This window comes from Bos mutus, chromosome 4, assembly GCF_027580195.1.
Source record: "Bos mutus isolate GX-2022 chromosome 4, NWIPB_WYAK_1.1, whole genome shotgun sequence".
Lineage (NCBI taxonomy): Eukaryota > Metazoa > Chordata > Mammalia > Artiodactyla > Bovidae > Bos > Bos mutus.
The window spans coordinates 62,172,903-62,197,461 of record NC_091620.1 but is presented as its reverse complement, the minus strand read 5'-3'; the positions used below and the strand labels follow the sequence as shown (position 1 = coordinate 62,197,461).

Below are 24,559 nucleotides of genomic sequence, written 5' to 3'. Positions count from 1 at the left end.
TTCTCTGGCCACTTCTGGGTGGATGGGTGTTAGGATTCTATGGTCTTTGCCAATAATGGGTTTACAGATTAATAAAACTAATAAGTAAAATGCTCTATGAGAACTGGAGATCCGGTAGCCAAACAGCTTGCTTGTGAGTGTATAGCACTTTCCTTTCTCATCGACCAGTGAAATCTTGAAGGTCTTAAGTGCATTACTGATGGATGTTACCTTGTCATGAATTGCATTTCTTCTTTTACTTATCTGGGTTTTATTATCTAACAGAAGCACTATAAATTCTGGCCATATACCATAGGAGTGCTGCACTTGTAGAAACTATTACTGAGATCGAGCATTTTTTGTCCTCAACATAAAATAGGGCACAGTAATAATTAAATTTAATAGTGTGTATTGTTTGTTCACTTCCTGGAGTAAAAAAGAAAATAAAAATATTCATGAGCTGGTAAATATTCTTAGTTTTTGCATACAGCATCCAGGAAAATACTTTGTTACCCTCCTTAGATTCTTTAAAACAAAGTCCAGGGGTTAAGATTCCACACTTCCAGTGCAGGGGCACAGGTTTGAAGTGTGGTCCAGAAACTAAGATCCCGCATGCTATGCAACACCATGCGGCCAAAAGAAAGTTCATTAAATTTGGCTTGCTTAAGTAAGGCTTTTGGTTTGAGGATGGAGTATCTGCTAAATTAAGAAAATTGGGTGTAAAGTACAAGAATTTTATCTTCAATTACTTATCTGTTCTATAAGCTAGTAGCAACAGAGACTCTCTAGAATTATAGATCTGTTATAAACCCAGATTAAGAAAAAAATTAAGGTAAAAGGCAAGCTTGATATCTAACTTTCCCTAAAAAATTAAACAAGGTAAAAGGCAAGCTTGATATCTAACTTTTCCTAAAAGCATGTATATTTACATGCTTTAAAAACTTCTGCCTGTGGTTTAGTTGCTAAGTTGTGTCCGACTCTTGCGACCCCATGGACTGTAGCCCGCTGGGCTCCTCTGTCCTTGGGATTTCCTAGGCAAGATTAGCGGAGTGGGTTGCTATTTCCTTCTCCATGGGATCTTCCTGACCCAGGAATCGAACCCAGGTCTCCTACATTGCAGGCAGGTTCTTTACCAACTGAACCATCAGGGAAGCCTAAAAACTTCTTCCTACTAGGAATGAAAAGAAGAACAATATTTTGGTGTGTGTTATTTTTACATAAAATAGCAGTAGTTTTCAGATATATGTCATTTAGGTTATTCAGGAAGCATATTGCAGATACTGTGAAAATATTAAATGTTTTTTCATTGTATTAATTTCCAATATCCTGACCTTATTATATATTCTCAAAATTTACCTTTTTTTTACCCAATTAAAATGTTCTAATTTGGACCTCAAACAGGGCTTTTTACATATGAGATAAAGCCAGACAGGAAGTAGAGTGACTTAAGTGTATAGTGTGTTGTCTTTTGTTTGCTTTGTATACATGTGGCAGTAGCTACTTAAAGCCAGATGTATTATGACCATTCATGTTTAGGAATTCTCATCCATCCATCTAGTTTTATATTATTTATTTATTTTTTCTAGGCCCCAGGCTTCTTTGTTTAAGAACAAAGTGATGAGTGATGTGAGAATTAAAATCAAGAGCATCACTGAACTTCACCTTCCCTCCAACCAGTTTCCCCAAACTCCCTGCCCCCACAGCCATTGTGTTCCCAATTCCTTTCTTAGTGAATGAAAAACTTAATCCCAAAGCCCTGGTACAAACCCCAGAGTTCTCTCCCTAGCTCTCCCCTTCCTCTGCCCCCCATTCCTGGGGTGAGCAGGCACCTCAGTTTGAATGCATGGGAGAGCCCAGAGCGGTGACAGACACCAAGGGAAAGGCCTCACCCTCAGGGAATGGGACCGAAGAGTACCGCGTAGTGAAGTGAGGGCCCCCGTAGCCTGGGGTACCAAAAAAGGGCCCTGTCATCCATCTAGTTTTAAAGCTAAACCCCTAAGCCTTCTGATGTAATTCTGGTCCCGCGTGCTTTCCATGTTTCCCTCTCCTGCTGTGAATTTGATTCTTCAGTCTGCATTTCTCAAAGTGTGAGCTGACATGTCCAGTAAAGAAACTTATGAAATTGTTTGCCACCATGATAAATGTTTGTGAAAAGCTGGAAAAGATCCCTGAGAAGGTATCATTTCCCTAAAGTTCTGTTGCTATTGAAAGGCAAAATTTAGTGGAAGAAGTTTCAATTTAAGAAACACTGTTTCATCTGGGTTGGAGTTAAGTTAGATGAGACTTTAAATTCTTAATTCTTCTTGACTATTGTGAAAGGCTTGATAAATATGAAATCAGGAATTAAAAAAAAAATTATTTTTGTTTTTGGCTGACTTTCAGTGGCTTTATTTTCTATTGGGTAGACAGTATCCTGCTGCTGTCAATTCAGGACCCATGCCTGCACCATCTGTGAACACCAGACCTGCCTAGTCTGTGCAGGGAAACTTTGCTTGTTCAGGCTGCCTTGCCAGCCTCTTCACTCAGGTCTTGCTGCTTTGGTGACAGATGAAAGACTCTGATGAAGTAGACTTTTAAGAAAGAGTGGGTTAATATGTTTCTGGAGACAGAAGAAGGGGCCTTTGGTATATACTCTAATAACTAGAGAGATGGTTCTGTGTGTGTGTATGTGTGTTCAGGCCACACTGTGGAGAATTTTCCCTGCATAGAGAACTCAGTACTGACACCTGAGAGCTTTTGTGTCCTAACTTCAGTTTCATTAAAAGTAAGTTCCGAGAACATTAAAAATGAGTTTTTACCCATTTAGGCTTTTAATTTCATATTTTAAAAAGTGCTTTTTATGTTAAACAATACTATTTCCCACCTTTTAGGGTAGCTAACAACTCTAGTTAATGAGAGCCCTGAGTTTGAATCTTTGTTTGCTTGAAATTCTTAGTATGGCTCCCCAGCTTAAAGAAGACTACCTAGTATTGCCCTACCATTTAATTAAACAAGCAAAACAATCTAAACTTGTGGCCCTTAGTCTTCTTCTAGGTCACTATTCCTTTTAGAAGCTCTTAATCTAATTCAGAAATACATGCATGAGTGGATGTCTACACACATTCACCTCTCCACCTCAGTTCACGTGTATACTCATATCAGCATGCATCCCCATCCATCCTAGTTCCTGGAGATTCATAAATCCCCTCTTGAAGTACATTGACAACCTCCAGTTTAAGAACTTACACAAGTTTTAAGTGAAAGGAAGAAAGCAAGATGTTGTTCCCACCACTCCCACCCCACCTCACCCCACCCCACCCCACCCCATACCTTGGGTAAAAGGCAGCTTATTTATTTAATCACCTGTCATTCTTCAGCATCTGTTCATTCACCCACCCATCTATCCATGTTTTATCAGGTGCTTTTTTTGTTGTTGTTGGAACACTTTATTTTCTGCTTTTCCTTTCTTTTCTTTCTTCTTAAATCAGAAACTAGACTGCTTTCTAAATACAGAAAATGGAAGGATGATTCATGGCAACTACGAAGCTGTTCAAGTGGAGAATATACACATATTTGTTTTTGTATAATGCTACAATTTTAAGCATTTATAACTTTGGGAAAGTTGTACAGATAGTCATTTTAGCTTGGCTTGGTGTACTGTCATCTCTTTTTTCTCCTTTGGCAAGTATTCCTTTGAATCTTTTGTTCTGCTCTAGTTTTAAAATACATTGTTAGTAAAGCAGAATAGGATTTTCTTGGGTAAAAATAAAATCACTAGGCATCTGACCATTACTTCAGAAAGGTACTCTGTCAGAGTAGTTTTTAAAATGTTTTAAATGAAGATTTTACTCCTTTTACCAAAAGTTTCTTTTTGAAGTTATTTGTTTATTTCACATATGAATCATTTTGTGAAGGTATTTTTAGGACTGTAGGGATTCACCTCAGTAATTTTACACATGAAAAATTTTCGTATTAAATTGTTTTCCTCCTAGTCCTTACTACTTTAAAAAATTACTGTTGAAACCTTATTTCTTTTTGATGTTTATTTTCAGTATTCATTTTTCTACTGCCCATGTCTTTCTCACCTAGATAAGAAATTAAGCATCTATTTTTTTTTTTATGTAGACAAGGAAGGCAAACTAACTTATTTGCTAAATAAGGTCCTCATTGCCCTATCATTTTCATTAAGACTGAAATATAAGATCAGGGAAGAAAGAGTCACTCTCAGCGTACTGCACATGAGAAAAAGCAGTGTGTTCACATGTGTACAACCTGCTGCAGAGTCTTAGCCAATGAGGAGTGCAGGCAGAGTGGATCCTCATAGCCAACACTTGTGTCAAGAGCATATCATGAAAGATGAAAAAATACAAGTCAGCTTTGATAGCATTTAGGTTTTAAGTAAATATAATATTCTAGCAAAAAAGATTCATTCCTATATCTTAAATTAAACATATTTCATGAGAAGAAAATGTCAATGTTATGGACTTGCCTAATACAACTAAGCCTTAGGTTCTGTCTTTGCTCTTAGGGTATGAAGGAAAATTTAACTGTTTTGAAATATTTGATATGTTGGGGTAGATTTGTAATTTAATGGTAAATATGAAGATTATTTTTTTCCTAGTGGAAATAAAGCATGGAGATTAATAAGCTCATCAATAGAAAAGATCTTTTTCTGTCTCCAAGTGACAATGTAGTTTTTTTTATTAAATAGTGTGAGTCATTATTATATGTACTAAAGGATGAAATCAGGCTTTCTGTTTCATTTTTTTTATCCTAGATATCTCTTTTCTTTAGACTCTCTGAATATTCTGCCTCTCCTTTAATAATGCAGTGTTCAGTCTTAAGAACTCTCCATATTACTTTTCCTACCTAACTTTTTCCCTAAGAACAAAAATATCTCATTCAGCCCGGGGATCATTTGAAGGAACCTATAGAAAATGGTTTGAAACAAATTATAAAGCATCTTGAGTCTGAACTTCTGGCCCAACTCAGTCACTCAGTATTTTTTTAGAGGATTATTTGAGGTGAAGGTCCAGTGATATTTCTATTCTCGGCCACTAACGGATAAATGATAAAAGAATTTTAAGGTCTTTGCTAGTGAACTCTGTAAAGAGTGCCAGTCTTGGGTGAGCAGTGAAGTAAGGAGTTTGGATCTGAAAGGGAGCAAATGAAAAACTATTATGACTCTGAAGTGGTCAGTAATGCAGTAAAACTGAGAATTGGGACTTTGTAGCTAAACCTAAAAGATATAATGAATTCTGGTTTACATTTACTCTAGTTCATGACCCAGATTAAAAAGTGCCTGTGGAATTGCATGAGTATGTATGGATAAACATTTTTTTATTATTAATTGCTATTTACTGAGCAGTAAGCACTAACTGCATTTATTTCTAAACAAAATATCATTTAATTCTCCTTAAACATGTGAGTATTTTAGTGATACCTACATTTTGTAGATATGATACATTGAAGTAAACCCACATATGCTAGAATTTTGTTAGAGTTGGTTAGAGAGGCAGAGTGCTCTTTAAAGGTAATGTGACTATCCATTTGCCTTAAAAAAGGTTTAAAATATTTAAAATACCTAAGTAGATTATATACAATCTAGACAGTACTTTGATGTTTGTCCTTTGTGCATTTTATAGTGGGCCAAGTTGCTGTGTGAGATAGTTACATTTTCATTTGCTGCCTGGTCTAGGAAACCTTTCTGATTTCAGAATATATACTCTTGGAATTTTAAGACTTTAGAGCAAGTGTTTCATGTAGTGAGTTCCAGGTAAAATTTGTAATGGAAAAAAAAATCCCTATGAAGTAGTAAAATCAGATGTGATATATTTTCAGTTAGGTTTCCCAAGTGGCTCAGTGAAAGAATCTGCCTGCCAAGCAGGAAATTTGATCCCTGGGTCAGGAAAATCCCCTGGAAAAGGAGATGGCTACCCACTCCAGTATTCTTGTCTGAGAAATCCCATGGACACAGGAGCCTGGCGGGCTACAGTCCATGAGGTCATAAAAAAGAGTGAGACCTGACTTAGCGACTAAACAGCAACATACTTTCAATTATTTAAAATTCATTATTTGCAGCTTGGGTTGAATGGTAACAAGAGATGCCTAGATTCTATTGGAGACTGAAAAGATTGAAGAGTTTTTCAATTGAAGTATATTAGATAGTAAAAGAAGAGTCTTTTATATATATATATATATTTATTTTAAATATCTTGATATATTTAAGAAGCAACTACCATAAATGTGTTACTTTTTGCTATAAAATAGTTTTTGTATTATATGCTTATGTACACATTTTCCTATAGTTTAGAATCAACTTCCTCTATCTGGAAAAATTTCGCTTATCCTTCATGGTCCAGAAAATGTCCTTCCAGCCATATTCCTGAAACAGTAAAAATGATGATGTATTACAGTTAAGTTGTCTTCCTTCTTTAGGACTTGGCGACATCTAGTACATAGAAGGTGATTGACAAGTATTTGCAGAATGAATGAAAGAATGGGTGAATACGTTATACTTTTAATTAATTTAACAAAATTTTTAGCCAGGTTTAGCTATTCAGATCAATTTATATAAATATCTGAAGCATTCAAGTAAATGAGCAACTACCATCATAGTTCATTGTCTTTGGGAACACTTGCTGATTCCTCTTTCTTTACCCAGTGAGTTTTGGACCAATTTTTTCACGGTACTTGTCCTGATTGTTTTCATAGTGTTCAAATCTGTATTTTTGTATGTAGAGGGAAATAATTTTCTCAACACTAATCGCTAATAAATATTGAATTGTCATGAAGGAGTTCTTGTTTAATAAACAGACGTGTAAAAACAAACAAAAAAAATAAAGTAAAAAGGGTTATGAATAATGACATTCTGAATTTGAAAACATTTTATTATGGAAGTTTTTATACATAAGGAAGTTGAAAGAAATTTGGTGAATACCAGTTTACCTACCACTCATTTTAGCAATTGTTGTTGTCATTGTTTAGTTGCTCAGTTGTGTCTGACTCCAGGGACTGCAGCCCGCCAAGGTTCTATGTCCCCAAGCATACTGGGGTGGGTTGCCGTTTCCTTCCAGAGGATCTTCCTGACCCTGGGATCAAACCTGTGTCTCGTGCAATGCAGGTGGATTCTTTACTGCTGATCCACTGTGGGGGGGCAAACATTTGTCAATTATCTGTCAAGTATCAATTTGTCAAGTATCTGGTCCATTTGTTTGTCCCTTTATTCATCCCTCTATTCCATCTATCTTATGATACATTTAAAGGTAAATGCTTTAGCATGCATATCATCATCTAGAATTCAGTAATAGTTTCCATTTTTTTTTTCTTCTTGAGGTAAATTGAAGTACGATGGACATGCGTAGTCTTAAGTGAATGTTTGCTAATTTTGACAGATGCTTGTGCCTGTTAACACAAACTTCTATCAAGATAACATTACCATCACCTCAGAAAGTTCCCTCATGTCCATTCCCAGTCAGCTTTTACCATCACACCTCATGGCAAACAATTTTTCTGATTTTTTTTTTCTGTTCCTTGGTAAGTTTTGCCAAAACATGACATCTTTAAGGAGTCAACGTATGTAAATGTTTAACTGGAAAACATAGGAAGGCGACAGATTGTTGTGTGAAATGATCTTAAGAATGACAGCTGTAAAACCTGAGAGGGCAGCTGATGCAGGAAAGCTAAAACGACTTCATGAGATGACTTATGACACGAATTTAGGGCAATGCCAGAAGGACACACAGGTAGCGGCCATTAAATCTTGTAATTGCTTATAATGGTATTGGACCATATAAACCTGAAAGTCACTTGACAGATTTTTGCCTGGTTGTCAGCAAGAGTGACATAATTCTATGACCCAAATAAACGCATATCTTTACAAAGGTTGTAAAGTTGAAATATGGCATTTGTTTCAAGTATTTTGCTTTTGTGATTGAGCTAGCTAAAAATACTGGGCTTTTAAAATAATCTATTATAAAACATTGATGTAAATACAAAGTTTTAATTGTATAATGGAGAAAAATATTTTGGAATGTATAAAATCACTTTGTATTAAGAGTCTTTGTATTTAAAAATACAGTTTTAATAGTGTAGTTATACATCATATAGGGTTGTGCAGGTATAATGAATTAATCATGTACTTTGTATCCATCACTAATATGTTTAAATTCTGAACTTTAGCCAATAGAAAAAGAAATCACCATTAAAATCTATAAAATAGTAGAACATAGTTTGGGAACCGATCTTCAATTTATCACTATTTCTAGTCTCTAACCTCTCTTTTGCATAAAGGCTGAATATTAGCTGATGGTTTGTTAGAATGTACACCACCCAACCCCCACCCCACCTACCTTTTCTCTCTTCCTTATTTCTCTCCTTCCCTTTCTCCTTCCCTTCCTGCTACTTAAAAATGTATTTATTGTGCACTGACTATATAACATTGTATAAGATTCTGGAGATACTGTGAGTAGAAAGTATCTTAATGTAAATCAGATTCTAAAACTAGTACTTAGATTTGTAAACATTAAATTCTAATGAGTCAGAGCTCACTTTAAAAGCAATCATGCCTCTTAAAGTTTTTCAATAGTTTTTGTAGAAAATGAAACATGGTGGTATACATGATCTAAGTTGATTGGGTATTTGTGGTGGGGACATAATTCTTTTCTTTTCACAACTGAAACACTGGACCTGGTTTATCATTGACACCTGCCCTACCCATCAACTCTTCATGCTCAGTGCAGTCATCTGTATATTTAGCGCTCTCTTACTTTAATAAAGATTCACTTGTGTCTCTGCTTCTACAGGTAGTTTTTTATTTGTTTTAAAAGAACTGTTCTTGGTCACAGAAGTCAGGAATTTCTTCTGTGATCTCTCAATTTGCATAATATTACAGAACAAAGTTCATGGAGCTAGAAGTCAGGAAACTGATTTTCTCCATTTTATTAGCTATGACCTGGGACAACTTAGGTGCTTAGTTGCTGTTACTTACAATGAAGTACTTTCCAATTTAGGCTGTATCTCAGAGAAGAAAAAATATGTGTATATAAAAATTGAAGTGTAATTACTTTAGAACTATTTTTATTGTAGGAAAATATGCATAACATAGAATGTATTATTTTAACCATTTTCAGTACCTTAAATGTATTCTCCTTGTTGTACCACCGTCACCCACATCCATCTCCAGAATTTTTCATCTTTTCCACACTGAAAGTCTGTACTTGTTAAATAGTAACTCAGTGACTCCTCATACTTCCCTCCCTGCGGCCTCTCAGTTCAGTTCCGTTCCATTCAGTTGCTCAGTCGTGTCCAACTCTTTGCGACCCCATGGACTACAGCATGCCAGGCCTCCCTGTCCATCACCAACTCCCAGAGTTTACTCAAAGTCATGTCCACTGAGTCGGTGATGCCATCCAACCATCTCAACCTCTGTCGTCCCCTTCTCCTCCTGCATTCCATCTTTCCCAGCATCAGAGTCCTTTCAAATGAGTCAGGTCTTTGCATCAGGTGGCCAAAGTACTGGAGTTTCGCTTCAAACATCAGTCTTTCCAATGAACACCCAGGACTGATCTCCCCTAGGATGGACTGGTTGGATCTCCTTGCCATCCAAGGGGCTCTCAAGAGTCTTCTCCAACACCACAGTTCAAAGGCATCAATTCTTTGGTGCTCAGCCTTCTTTGTAGTCCAACTCTCACATCCATACATGACTACTGGAAAAACCATAGCCTTGGCTATATGGACCTTTGATGGCAAAAGAATGTCTCTGCTTTTTAGTATGCTGTCTAGGTTTGTTATAACTTTCCTCCCAAGGAGTAAGCATCTTTTAATTTCATGGCTGCAGTCACCATCTGCAGTGATTTTGGAGCCCCCCAAAATAGTCTGACACTGTTTCCCCGTCTATTTGCTATAAAGTGATAGGACTGGATGCCATGATCTTTGTTTTCTGAATGTTGAGCTTTAAGCCAACTTTTTCACTCTCCTCTTCACTTTCATCAAGAGGCTCTTTAGTTCTTCTTCACTTTCTGCCATAAGGGTGGTGTCATCTGCATATCTGAGGTTATTGATATTTCTCCCGGCAATCTTGATTCCAGCTTGCGCTTCATCCAGCCCAACGTTTCTCATGATGTACTCTGCATTTAAGTTAAATAAACAGGGTGACAATATACAACCTTGATGTATTGCTTTTCCTATTTGGAACCAGTCTGCTGTTCCATGTCCAGTTCTAACTGTTGCTTCCTGACCTGCATACAGACTTCTCAGGAGGCAGGTCAGGTGGTCTGGTATTCCCATCTCTTTCAGAATTTTCCACAGTTTATTGTGATCCACACAGACAAAGGCTCTGGCATAGTCAATAAAGCAGAAATAGATGTTTTTCTGGAACTCTCTTGCTTTTTCCATGATCCAGCAGATGTTGGCAATGTCTTGTTCCTCTGCCTTTTCTAAAACCAGCTTGAACATCTGGAAGTTCATGGTTCATGTATTGTTGAAGCCTGGCTTGGAGAATTTTGAGCATTACTTTACTAGCGTGTGAGATGAGTGCAATTGTGCGGTAGTTTGATCATTCTTTGGCATTGCCTCTCTTAGGGATTGGAATGAAAACTGACCTTTTCCAGTCGTATGGCCACTGCTGAGTTTTCCAAATTTCCCGCCTCTGGACACCACCATCTTTTGTCTTTAGGATTATAGAAGATTTTTTTTTTTTTTTTGTTAAGAGGGCTAACTTTTCTCTTTCCTCCCATTCCTCTTAGTTTAAGAAGTGTTCTAATGTTTTAACATATTCTCTAATTTTTATTCTACAGCCGTGGAGACAGCAACAAAAACACTTTGAAATAAATGTGCCCAGGCAATTGTATAAATGTAATGCATTTAAACTAGCCATTTATTTGATATTAGGCATTTCATTTGATTTCCACCTATGGCTATGGCTTTGAGAAGTTTGATTTACAATTTATTTGATGTGATTTCAGGTTGTGAATCTTTGCAATGCAATAATTAGAACTTAGGTTATTTGAAGTATGGCTTAATGAAGTGTAAAGGGTAGGAAATGAAAGATAAATAACATGTAACCTAGGGAATATTTGCATAAATGGCATTTAGCTGTTGGGCATTTTTTAATTTATACTGCAAGTGCTTTTTCATAATATATAAAGGTGGTTTTACTAATGTTGGTACAATTTAGAACATTTTGTAAAGGTAATTAGATGATTGAAATTTTTGTTTTTTATTTTCAATGATTTGATATTTTCAGGCCAGCATTTGTTTCAATATATTGAGTACTAAAAGAAAAGTCCTAGTCATTTGAATAGCCATAACTCTAATTGTATGAAGAATTTCACTGGTATAAGCAGTACAAAGTTTAAAGGAACTCAATGTAACCTAGTTACCAGAAATGATGTTTGTTGAATGCCAGTGAGATATAATGATGTTTCTGTTTTTGCTTTTTTTTGGTATTGACGGTTGAAGAGATACCAGAAAAGGTCCAGAGTGGATGGGACACACGTTTTTCAAATTGACCTTTTTAAATCCTGGGATTCAGTGACAGTGATGTAACTGAGTTATTAAATGCTGTGACTCCTGGAATGAAGAAACAAAAATGTAGATATTGCTAATTGGTAAATACTTAGATCAAGACAAAATTTCCTAGTTTCAGAGGCATGAAGGCTTTGTTGCGGATCTGAAATTTAAACATGTTTTGAGAAAAAAATGCAAAATTGCAACTACAGATTAATGTATACAAGTTTAATACTTACAATGAGAAAAGAAAATGGATGACATGTTTTTAAAAAGATGGCCAAATTTTTGAATTCCTGATCATACTTTAAAACTACTAAAATTTAAAAATTGACACCTATAGGATATGTAGTCTTTGATTGTCTCTTCCTGTGGTATGCTTATGCTACATGTTTGTGCTGTACAAAGAGAGTTTGAGAAATTCTATTTCAAGAGTCCTACAAAAATGAAAAAGGAAATGTGTGCTGCATTTATAATTACATAAGAGTTATCAAATATATTCCTAATAAAAGAAAATGCTTGATTTACTAGGCATTGGCTAAAGACTGAATTATCTGCTTATACTATTTCCTATATCATGATTGGAAGAATTTACCCCAGACTGTCTTTTAGCTGTGTATATTTCAGACTTCCTCCCCGACTTACCACCTACCTGTAGTTCTAGTTTCCATGGGACACATCATATGTCTCCTTGACCTCTGTCTCTAAACTTTCATTTCATGACTCCAGGTAGTTGGTGCAATGGGTAAAAAAGGGGTATTACTAGAAGGTAGTCCTACAGTGGAATAATTAATTACACATGGAAATGAGTGAGAACCACATACATACATCCTACTAAACCCAAATTGAATGTGTCACCAATTCTCTCTCCTCTTTGTTGGAACCTCAAAGTGCCTGCTATGACTCACACCATTTGACATGAGAAAATAACCCTGAAGCCTAAGCTTCATGAAGCAAATTTATGGTAAAATCACCTCTGTGGATTCTGTAGTGCTGTGTCTATGGTGAAGGAAATCTGCCATCCAATATGGTTGCCACTAGTCATATGTGCCTGTTGAATACTTGAAATATGATTAGTGCCCCAGAGAAATGAATCTTTAATTTTATACTTTAAAGTTAAGGAGATATTTGTGACTAATGTACTGTGTTGGATAGTATAGGTCTAGCATCTTTATTATTATTTTATGTAAAATTAGTGCTCATGTAACCCTGTTAAAGATACTATGTATTGATGTATCATATTCAGCTTTACTTGGTTTATTTAGATATAAACTCTCCATTGTAACCTGAATTCTTGATTACATGATACTGCCTATTGAGCAAAGTAGGGAATTCTCATAATTATAAACAAGATTTATATTTGAAAATCTATTTAAATTTAAGCTGAAAGAAGTGTTTCTTCTGATGGGGATATTGTCTTGCTGGAAAATTATCTTGAATCAGAAGTATTAAAATATTATGGGCTGAAATGTGTTTTCAAAGTAGTGGTTAAAGCCTTTTTGTATGAAGCATTTTATATTTTTCTTTAGAAACTTAATAGAACATTTCCAAAGACAGAGGGCAAGTGTAATATTTGGTTGATGTGTTTAATATTATTTTTGGCTGATTAGTTTACTAATTCAAGTGCTCCAAACAAGATTCCAAGATTTGGGCTAGATCTTGTTTTGCTATGACTTGGCATTTGACAGTAATTAATGAATATTTAAATTGGTCAAAGAAAAGGGGAAACATGAATATTGCTTAGTAGAATTCTAGGAACCACGTCTATGGCTTATCATTACATACAATTTTCTGAAACTTTGCAAATTTTATTCATTATATGCCTCATGTAGAATGGAACATTTTCATAGTTATTAATGCAGTGTACAGGTGACCTTTCAAGATTTGTGTATAAAATTTCAGTGTGTATTTAAGTGGAATAATTAATAATTTTCTATTCATGTGCTGGTGAATTTTATTTGAACAGCTGAGTGTTGATAGAAATTGGGAATAGATGTTTTCTGTACATCTGCATGTAATAATTGTAATTAATATTTAGATTTACTGGATTGACTTTTTTAATTGAGGTAAAATTTAAATAATATAAAATTAACTGCTTTGAAGTATATAATCATTGACATTCACAATGTTGTTTTACCTCTGTTTAGTTTCAAAACATTTTCAACATCACTGAAGAAATCTCCCATATTCAAAATGGATGCAGGTATTCCAAATATTTCATAAAAATGAAATAATACAGCACATGGACTTTTGTTTCTTGACTTCTTTTACATTTTAATATAATTTTTTCAAGACTTATCTTTGTATTAGTGCTTTATTTCTTTTTAAGTTTGAATATTATATTGTAAAGTTTCCCTTGTGACTCAGTGGTAGAGAATCTGCCTGCCAGTGAAGGAAGTGCATGTTCAGTCCTGGGTTTGGAAAGATCCCCTTGAGAAGGAAATGGCAACCCACTCTAGATTTCTTGCCCGGAGAATCTCTTGGACACAAGAGCCTGGTGGGCTACAGTCCATAGGTTTGCAAAAGATTTAAGCGTGACTTTCAAGGCTATGGTTTTTCCAGTGGTCATGTATGGATGTGAGAGTTGGACTGTGAAGGAAGCTGAGTGCCGAAGAATTGATGCTTTTGAACTGTGGTGTTGGAGAAGACTCTTGAGAATCCCTCGAACTGCAAGGAGATCCAACCAGTCCATTCTGAAGGAGATCAGCCCTGGGATTCCTTTGGAGGGAATGATGCTAAAGTTGAAACTCCAGTACTTTGGCCACTTCATGTGAAGAGTTGACTCATTGGAAAAGACTCTGATGCTGGGAGGGATTGGGGGCAGGAGGAGAAGGGGACGACAGCGGATGAGATGGCTGGATGGCATCATCGACTCGATGGACGTGAGTCTGAGTGAACTCTGGGAGTTGGTGATGGACAGGGAAGCCTGGCGTGCTGCGATTCATGGGGTCGCAAAGAGTCGGACACGACTGAGCGACTGAACAGAACTGAGTGACTAAACAACAAACAACAGCAATATTCTCTTGTATAAATATACCACATTTTGTTTTTCCATTCATCAGACTGTTTTAAAAAATTTAAAATTGAAATAGAGTTGATTCATAATGCTATGTAGAATAGCTTTTAAATAAAATTGAAACTAGGAACTCCAGTAATTTTTCTTAATCAGTTCTAAGCCTTAATTGACCATGAACCTTCTTGTTTATAGTTAGTCAATATTCTTCAGGTTTAGCTTATTGAAATATGACCAGTGTTTCATTTTTTACCCTCAATCACATTCCCCTTCACTGATTTTTTAATGCTGTTTGTGCTAAACATTTTCTATAAACCTCTCTTAACATTATTTTTAAATGTTAATGAGATAGTCTGATATAGTCTAAATTTATTCCAAATCATAGAATGATAAAGCTGAAAGAAAAATAAAATTTGATCTATGAGACTAATATTTTAAACTATAATTTGATAAGAAAATAAACAGTAAAATGAAATATCCTTTTTATCCATTGAGGAAAGTCATTTGTAGGGCAGGAATAGAGATGCAGATGGAGAGAACAGATGTGTAGACATGGAGTAGGGGGTTAGGGAGGTGGGATGAATTGAGAGGTTGGCATTGACATGTATACACTACCATGTCTAAAACAGACAGCTAGTGGGAACCTGCTATATATCACAGGGAGCTCAGTTTCGTTCTCTGTGGTACCTAGACTGTGTGTGGTGGGGTTTGAGAGGGAGGTTCAAGAGGGAGAGGATATATGTATACATATAACTGATTCACTTCGTTGTATAGCAGAAACTAACACAGTAACACAATATTGTAAAGTGGCTATACTCCAGTTTTTTTTAAAGGAAAGTCAAAAGAAATCTCCAGATATTAGATTTTTAATATTCCCTTTCCTATCAGTGAATATAGATGTCTTTAAAAAATGGTGAGCTTCACCATATTGAATCTGTGATATAAGATGTATTGCATCATGTTGTAAGGGCTCTTTGTTTTTAATCTCTTGTTCCACTAGGCTGGGCCTCACTTTTCTAAAGACTGGTACATAGAAAGACATGAACATTGCTCATAGTAAATCTCCCTTCGGAAACTCAGGACTCACGATATGTGTTATTTGCAGATTTTTTAAACTTTTGTTTTCTCTTGGTATTTTTTAGAGGAGCACAACCTGTCTATGTTTTTAAAAAATTATCACTTGGTAACCATTTGCAAAATTCTCAGTAGCATCTTAAAAAGTTGCTTCCTGATGGATTTATTCTTGCATTCTTTCTTGGTTTTGCACTTTTTTTTTTTTTAAACAGGCTGTGGTTGTGTCATATATGCTCATTGTAATTTGGCTTTTCAAAATGTCAAATGCCAGCCATATGCAAAATAAGGTAATTTACATTTTTATGACTGTGAAATTTAGCTCATTTTTCAGAATAAACAGAAACCTCAAATGACTTCTTTTAGTCTAATTTGTTGACTTTGGTGATTTGTCAGTGTGTGAGTAACAGACTGTGTTAGTTTCCATCCCCGAGTAACAAGCTACCACAAACATAGTGGCTTAGAACAACATGAGCAGCGGATCTTACAGTTTCTGTGGATCGAGAGTTCAGGTTCAGAATAGTTGGATTCTGTGCTTAGGATCTCACAGGCTGAGTTCAAGGTCTTGGCTGGGCTGAGGGCTCTTGGGGTCTTCTTGCATATTTGTCTTATTGTTGGAATAATTCATTTTCTTGGGGTTGTCTGATTGAGGCCCTAATTTTTTTTTTTGGCTAGCTGTTGACTGGAGACTGCTCTTCGTCTCTAGAGGCCCTCTTAGGGTTTTGCTACAGGCCCCTCTTATGAGGCCCTTTCTTAAAGGCAGCAGGAGAATCCCTCCTAGGCTCTGAGGCTCTTCCTTCAGGAAAGGCCAAGTCTCTTCTGAGAGCTCCCCTGCTTAGCCCAGAATAATCTTCCTTTGACAGACTTAAAGTCAGCTGGTTTTTAACCTTAATTATAGCTGTAAAATCCTCTTACCTCTGTCATAGAATATCATCTAATACAGAGAATGAACCCTATCATATTTATAGTCCTGTGGTACTCAAGAGGAAGAAAGTACAGAGACTCTACCCCAGGGAGCAGGCATCCTCTAAGATGGAGGCCATCTTGGAATACTGTCGACTACACAGAAGTTAGGTGATAGTTTTAAATTGTACCTGTATATATTTTTAAAAACAACAGGCAGTACTTTCAAAAGCAACTTTAGGGTTACAGAAAAATAGAGTGTAAAGTACAGAGCTTCCATACACCCCTTTCCCTCTACACAGTTTACTGGGTTTTTGTTACTGTTGTTGCATTAATGCAGTATACTTGTTAAAACTGAGCCAATACTGATACTATATTATTAACTCAAGTCTATAGTTTATGTTAAGGTTTACACTTCATATTGTTCTATGGGTTTTGACAGATGCATAATATCATGTATGTACCATTACAGTATCGAACAAAATGATATCACCTCCCTAAAGAATCCCCTGTGCTCCATCTATTCATCCTTCCCTCCTCTCTCCCCTCGAACCTTTGGCAACTTCTGGTCTTTTTACTATCTCTAATAGTACTGCTTTGCCAGAATATTATGTAGGTGGGATCATAAAACGTATAGCCTTTCCAGACTGGTTTCTTTCAATTAATAATAGGCATTTAATGTTCTTCCATGTGTTTCTGTGACTTGATAGCTTATTTGTTTTTATTGATGAAAAATACAGCATTGTATGGTTGTACCACAGTTTGCTTAATCTGGTAGGCTGCTCTCTGGATCTTATTTGCGTATTGCTAGGAAATGGCCTGTAGAGGTGTCAGTAGGTGTCACTAGGAAGCCTTCTTTGGAATAGAAGGAAGGGGTTTCTCTTTCTGGTTCCAACTCACTTTGCTCTCTTGCTCCTCCTGTGTGTGCTGGAAGTGAGCCAACCCCTAAGGGGTGGACAGAATCCACTGAGAAGATGCTTATGGGGGTGCTACTGAAACTTTGGGAGACTGCTGTTTGTTGCATCTGTGAGACTTGCTGGGGAGACTACTTGGGGGATGGTGAAACTCGTTAGGGTGGGCTCATAGGGGTGCTGATTAAAGCTTCTGGAGGGGTGATTGTCCCTGGGTGCCCCAGGAACAAGAAGAAAATAAAGCATACTGTAACCAGAAAGAGAAGACCTCTGTTCTAGCAATGTTCCTGTAGCACCCTGTGCTAATAAAACTTAAGGTTATGGATACTGGCAAAGAAGAAAAGATACAGGGTACAGCTTTAGTATCATACAGGACAGTGAAGGGCAGAAGGAAAATTTGGAGTTGACAGGAAAGAAGTTGATAACTAACACACTTTCTGTTTCTACTTTGCTGAGAGTTTTTTAAAAATCAGGAATGAGTACTGAAAGAAGATCCCCTGGAGAAGGAAGTGACAACTCACTCCAGTATTCTTGCTGGAAAATCCTATAGACAGAGGAGCCTGAATGGCTATAGTCCATGGGGTCACAAAAAAATTGGACATGACCTAGTGCCTAAACAATGACAACAACATTGAATGTTATCACATGCTCTTCTGCAGCTATCAAGATAGTCATATGGTCTTATCTTTTAATCTGTTAAAATGGTGAATTACTGTAATTGGATTTTTGAATGTGAAACCGATCTTGCATTCCTACCTAAGCCATACTTGATTATGATGTAATTTCTTTTTATATATATATATATATAAAGGAATATATATATATATATAAATAGTTGATCCTTGAAAATGCATGAGTTAAGAAGGACACTGACCCTCTGAATAATTCAAAATTCAAGTATAATTTATAGTTGGTCTTCTGTATCTTTGGTTCCTCTGTATCCCTAGTTCTGCATCCTTGTATTCAGTCAACTCAGATTTTATAGTACTGTTGTATTTATTCCTGAAAAACAATCTGGGTAAGTGGGTCTCAACAGTTCAAACTGGCAAGTTGTTCAGCAATCAGTTGTATTGCTGGATTGGATTTGGTAATACTTTGTTACATACAGGTCTTTATATCCATAAGATGGGTTGTCTATGATTTTCTTTTTCTGTAATGCCATTTGGTTTTGGAGGGTTTGGTAGCTTCATAAAATAAGTTGGGAAGTATTCCTTCTTCTCTCTTTTTGTGAACAAGTTTGTATAGGATTTGTCTCAGTTCTTCCTTAAATTTTTGATAGAATTTACCAGTGAAGTCTCTGGTCCTGGAATCTTCTTTGTGAGAATACATTTAGTTACAAATTCAATTTTTGAGATTGATGATGAGCTTCTTTTTGAATCACTTGTACTTTGCATCTGTCAAGCAATTTATTCATTTAAGTTATCAAGGATATTGATAGAAAATTATTCTTAATGTTCCCTTATTGTTTTAGTGTTAGAAGCATCCGTAGAGTGTCTTTGTTTTTATTTCTTGTACTTGTTAATCTTATCTTCCCTCTTTTATTCCCTTAGTCATTCTAGCTAGAGGTTTATCACTTAAGTTCTTTTTTTCTTTAAAGCATCTTTAGTAAACTATATTCAAGTGAAAATGTAATATTCAAGGTTAGATATTAGCTATGGTGCTGTGTATTATTGTGTGTGTGTTATGAATAATGAATGAAAAGAATTTTGGAAAAAGTAATAAATTATACTTGAATGTTAAATACTGTTTTTCCAAATTCAATTTTGTATTAGGGTGTAGCTGATTAACAGTGTTGTGGTAGTTTCAGGTGAATCAATTCACTTTATGGTAAAAGTGAGGTTTTCATTAAACTCTGACATTTTATCAGGAACTATAATACTTCCTTTTTTTCTATCTTATATACTTCTAATTCACCTTTCCATACCTGAGAGATTCACTGAATCATAGTATGAAAGCATTTGCATTAAAAAAAATGCATCTTTGATTTGTCTCTTTTCAATTTCTTTGCTTATTTGCTCTTAAAAACTATTTTCTCTCTTCTATTTACTTCTTTTTTTAAAGTTGCTTTGCCGTCTTTAATTTTTTACGGTAGAAATTTGACTTTTAAAGCCACACATTTTCCTCTAAACCAGTGATCTCAAAGTTCTGTTGCAAATGAAAATGATCTAAGAATTTTTAAATATACTAATGGCTGTTTCCCAACCCAAGACACTGTGATTTAATTGTGGAAGTAGACATGGGCTACAATGGGATATTTAAAAATTCTTGATTCTGATGTGCAGCACATTCTGTGAAGCATTGCTCTGAGCTTCTCAATTTAGCTTCCCCACAAAATTTGATAGATTGTGTTTTCATTTTAATTCATTTCAAGATATTTAAAAATTTCCCTTGTGATTTCTCTCTTTTCTCCATTGGTAATTTAGAAGCACATTGTTTGATTCTCAAATATTTCAGGGTTTCTGTTCTTTTTCTCTCTTTTTTCTTGATTTCCTGTGATCAAAGAAAATATTCTGAGTGATTTTAACATTATAAAATTTATTGGACTTTTTAAATTCAAGCCTGCCATGTGATGAATCTTGGTTTATGTTTCATGTGCACTGGAAAATTAATATGTATTTTGCCATTGTTGGCTGGAGTATTCTGTAACTATTAGATTGGGTGTATTGATGGTGTTAGTCAAGTATCCTATGTACCTATGTATGTTTTGGTCTTTTTGTTCTATAAATTACTGTGAGAAGTGTGCTAATCTCCAAGTGTTGCTGTAAGTTTATTTCATCATTCATTTCTATTAATTGTTGCTTCATGTGTCCTGATAACTCTCTGTTATTAGGCACATACACGTTAAGGATTGTTAAGTATTCTTGATGAATTGACTCTTATCATAATAAAATGCCCATATTTATCTTTGGTAATATTACTTATTCTGAAATCTATGTTGCTATTAATGTAAGTACTCAAGCTTTTTTATGATTAGTGTGTGCATGATAAATCTTTAAAAAATTTATTTTTAACATATTTTTATAATTAATCTGGATTTAACTTAGCCTATATTTGGTCTTATTTTACTTACAATCCAAACAATCTGAGCCTTTCAAATTGAATATATACTAGCCTCACTCAGCTAGACTTATGCAAGAGAAATAAGTCTACAGAAAATGATTTGAATAGGTATTTTCCCAATTTTCCTGAGTGTGGGACTAAACACATCTCAATCTAGGTGGTCAGGGGAGAAGTTAATTTACTGCATACAATAAATGCCTTAGATACTAGAGCTTGATTCTTTTGGGGAGCCCTGCTAGAGAGGCTAGGTTGAATTTCCATGTAATATAATTACTTAAATCTGTCATCTTTTTGTTCCTTTGTTTTTTCTTTCTTTTTTTCTTTTTGGTGGCTGTTTGTAATTTCTTCTATTTCTGTGGCCTTTTTGGATAACTGAGTATATTTTATGTGCTATTTTATCTCTACTGTTGTTATATGTTGGTACTTTGCTTTGTACCAACCAATCAGTGGTTGCTTTGGAGTTTACAGGATGTGTTTATATATATTAGGGCTTCACAGGTGACACTAGTGGTAAAGAATTCTCCTGCAGTGCTGGAGATACAGATTCAATCCCTGGGTTGCAAAGATTCCCTGAAAGAGGAAATGTCAATCCACTCCAGTTTTCTTCCCTAGGAAATCCCATGGACTGAGCAGCTTGGTGGACTACAGTCCATGGGGTTGCAAAAGAATTGGACATGACTTAGTGACTAAACAACAACAATTTATATATATCAGTACACAAGTACTCCTTGGAAGGAAAAAAAAAAAAATCATCAACCTATACAGCATATTAAAAAGCAGAGACATTACTTTGTCAACAAAGGTCCATCTAGTCAAGGCTATGGTTTTTCCAGTGGTCATGTATGGATGTGAGAGTTGGACTATAAAGAAAGCTGAGCGCCAAAGAATTGATGCTTTTAAACTGTGGTGTTGGAGAAGACTCTTGAGAGTCCTTTGGACTACAAGGAGATCCAACCAGTCCATCCTAAAGGAGATCAGTCCTGGGTGTTCATTGGTAGGACTGATTTTGAAGCTGAAACTCCAATATTTTGGCCACCTGATGTGAAGAGCTGACTCATTTGAAAAGACCCTGATGCTGGGAAAGATTGAGGGCAGGAGAAGGGGACAACAAGAGGATGAGATGGTTGGATGGCTTCACTGACTCAATGAACATGGGTTTGGGTGAACTCTGGGAGTTGGTGGTGGACAGGGAGACCTGGCGTGCTGTGGTTCATGGGGTCTCAGAGTCGGACATGACTGAGCGAATGAACTGAACTGAACTGACCTTATGTAGAATATGTATTAGTAACACTTTATAGTATACCTTCAAATAATTATATGACTTTACACTTATAATTATCTTACAATTGTATACTTCCAGTAGCCCCTTCCATCTTTTGTGCTATTGTGGTGATACATTTTACATCTACATGTGTTTGAATTTCACAATACATTATTTTTACTGTACACAAGTATCTATTATGGATATTAAAAATTTATAATAAACATAACTTTTTCTTATATTCTTCACACTATTTTCTATTCATTTATGTAGATGCAAGTTTCTATCTTGGTATTATTTTTCTTTTAACTTGAAGAACTTCATTGTTTCCTCTTAATGCTGATGACAACATCTCTGCCTTTATGTTGTGTTTATTTTTGAGAGACACTTGGGCTGGACATAGAATTTTAGTTTCATTTTTATTTATTTTTTTTGAGCTTCTAAAAAATGGTATTACATTTCCTCTGGCTTGCATAATCCTGATGAGACATCTGCTAGATTTTTATCTTTGTTCCTATATATATATAATGTACTTTAATATTTTCCTTGCTGCTTTTAAGATTTTCTATTACTGGCTTAGAGCAATTTGGTTATAACATGTCTTGTGTGTGTGTGTTTTCTTTATGACTATTATGCCTGGACTTTGTTGAATGTCTTAGGTTTGTAGGTAGATTTTTCTTTTAAAATTAAATTTAGAACATTTTTGGACATTGTTTTCTTTTCCTTCCCCTATTAGGACTCTAATTACACAAATATTAGATAATTGATATTGTCTCACATGTTATTGATGCTATATTTACTTCTTTGCCTTTTTTCCCGTCTATACTTTGGTTAAGGCAATTTATATTGCTATGTTTACAATTTCCTGATTTTTTTTTTCTTCTGTGCTTAATCTGTTGATAATCCCATCCAGTGAAATATTTATGTCAAGTACTATATATATATATATTTTTTTATCTTTAGACATTTAATCTGGTATTTTTTGATATCTTCATTTTCTTTTCTCATTGTATTCATATTTTCCTTCAAGACTTAATTTCATCAAAGCTATTTTTAAATTCCTTTTATGATAACGTAATCTGTCTTAATTCTGGACCTATTTTTATTGATCAATGTTTCTCTGGTTATAGGTAACATTTTTCCTGCCTCTTTTTTGCCAGTTTCTTTTTCTTTTTTCTTTTTTTTTCAATTAGGCAATGAGCATTAGGATTTATTGGACTCTAGGATTTATTTGCCAAAAGGTTCATTCAGGAAAGGAAAAATCCAAACGAACCTTTTGGCCAACCCAGTACATTTTTTAGCTGAATTTTACTATTTCCTTTAAATAGATTTAACCTTTATTTATATATATATATATATATATATATAAATAACCTTTATTAAGGACTTCCCTGGTGGCTCAGATGGTAAATCTGCCTACAATGCAGGAGACCCAGGTACGATACCTGGGTTAGGAAGATCCCCTGGAGAAGGAAATGGCAACCCACTCCAGTACTCTTGCCTGGAGAATCCCATGGATGGAGGAGCCTGGTGGGCTACAGTCCATGGGGTTGCAAAGAGTGGGACACAACTGAGCAACTTCACTTTCACTTTCTACCTTTATTTATCCTATTCAGAACACATGGATACTCAGAGACTGTCTGGATTCCTATGCCAATTACTTCAGCTTTTTTCCTACATAGCTTTCCCCACCTTTTTTTTTCTCCCCCATCCCAACCAGTACTCTGCCCCAGACAGTAACTTTTGTTTCTTACATGGTCTGTGAAGTTTCTTTTTTTGGATTTCCCTTCCCTCTACCTGGAGAAGGAAATGGCAATCCACTCCAATATTCCTGCCTGGTAAATCCCATGGACAGAGGAGCCTTGTGGGCCACAGTCAGTCCATGAGGTCGCAAAGTGTCGTACACAATTTAGCGACTAAACAACAATCTCTATACCACAGATTGGACATTGCCTTTAGAATGAAATATGGGAAGTCTTAGCACCTGATTTGTTTCCCTTCTCTTAATTCACAGGGCTTATTGCCTTTTGTTCAATATCTGAAATAGCTTTATATATTTTACTCATTTTGTAATTACATAGAGAATTGGGAGAGCAACCTTATAGCAGTCCAGCAAAGTTACTTTTTCCACTGAAATGTATTGTGTTAAATGTAGTTGTTCTATACCTGAATATAGAATCTAGTTACTTTCAGAAGCAAGCTTTATATTGTAGTACATTATTTTCAGAGTTTTCAAAGAATTGTTTTATAAAGACCAAAAGATCATTTAATGAAAGTTATACCAATATCTTAGAATAATATCCACAGAGATTTTTTTCATAGAGGATAATACCCTTTAGGTTATCCATTCCCTTTTTGGTGCACATCAGTTATTTAACTCATTACATTGACAATATCTACAGGTTCTTTTAAAATTGAATTGGGACTCAGAATGAATACATGCTGTTGTAGTGGTTCTTACCATAGTGCGTATTGAGTTATGAGAATCACTCATGGTTATTTGTTACCTAGGAGGACTACTAAATGTGCATGATTATGTAAATCTGCAAATTTTTAGGTCTAGGCTGATATCCGTATTGAATCATAAATTTATTATTGATGCATTGCTTTCTAGGCAGACATGTTTACATTTTAAGAGAATTAAGGATTAGAATTACTTTCTGTTATGGAATGGTTTCTTCAACTTTGAATGGTTTAAATATTTACATTACTGATTTGTATAGTCAATACATAAAAATAGTTGATTAATTATTAGTTTGCAATTAAGTTACAAATTAATTGCAAAGTTTTTTAATAAAAATAGTAGATGAAACATTTAGGGAAAAATATTTCCACATAAAAGCAATTTAACTGACAGAAGCAGTCAGTGCTAAA

The 24,559-nt window shown here is 35.4% G+C and overlaps 1 protein-coding gene across 7 annotated transcripts in view; it reads left to right on the top strand.

The window, feature by feature from the left end:
- The window catches only part of IMMP2L (inner mitochondrial membrane peptidase subunit 2), a 949,675-nt gene that overhangs the window by 127,762 nt on the left and 797,354 nt on the right, over positions 1-24,559 (top strand). Inside the window, exon 5 of one of the 7 annotated variants that reach the window (XM_070369547.1) lies at positions 13,614-18,009. The exons of the other annotated variants lie outside the window; for them this stretch is intronic. Within the exon in view, the coding sequence (XP_070225648.1) occupies positions 13,614-13,689 (76 nt within the window). The 3' untranslated portion in view covers positions 13,690-18,009. Of the gene's footprint in view, positions 1-13,613; positions 18,010-24,559 lie in introns of those variants that run through there. 7 annotated transcript variants of the gene reach the window in all.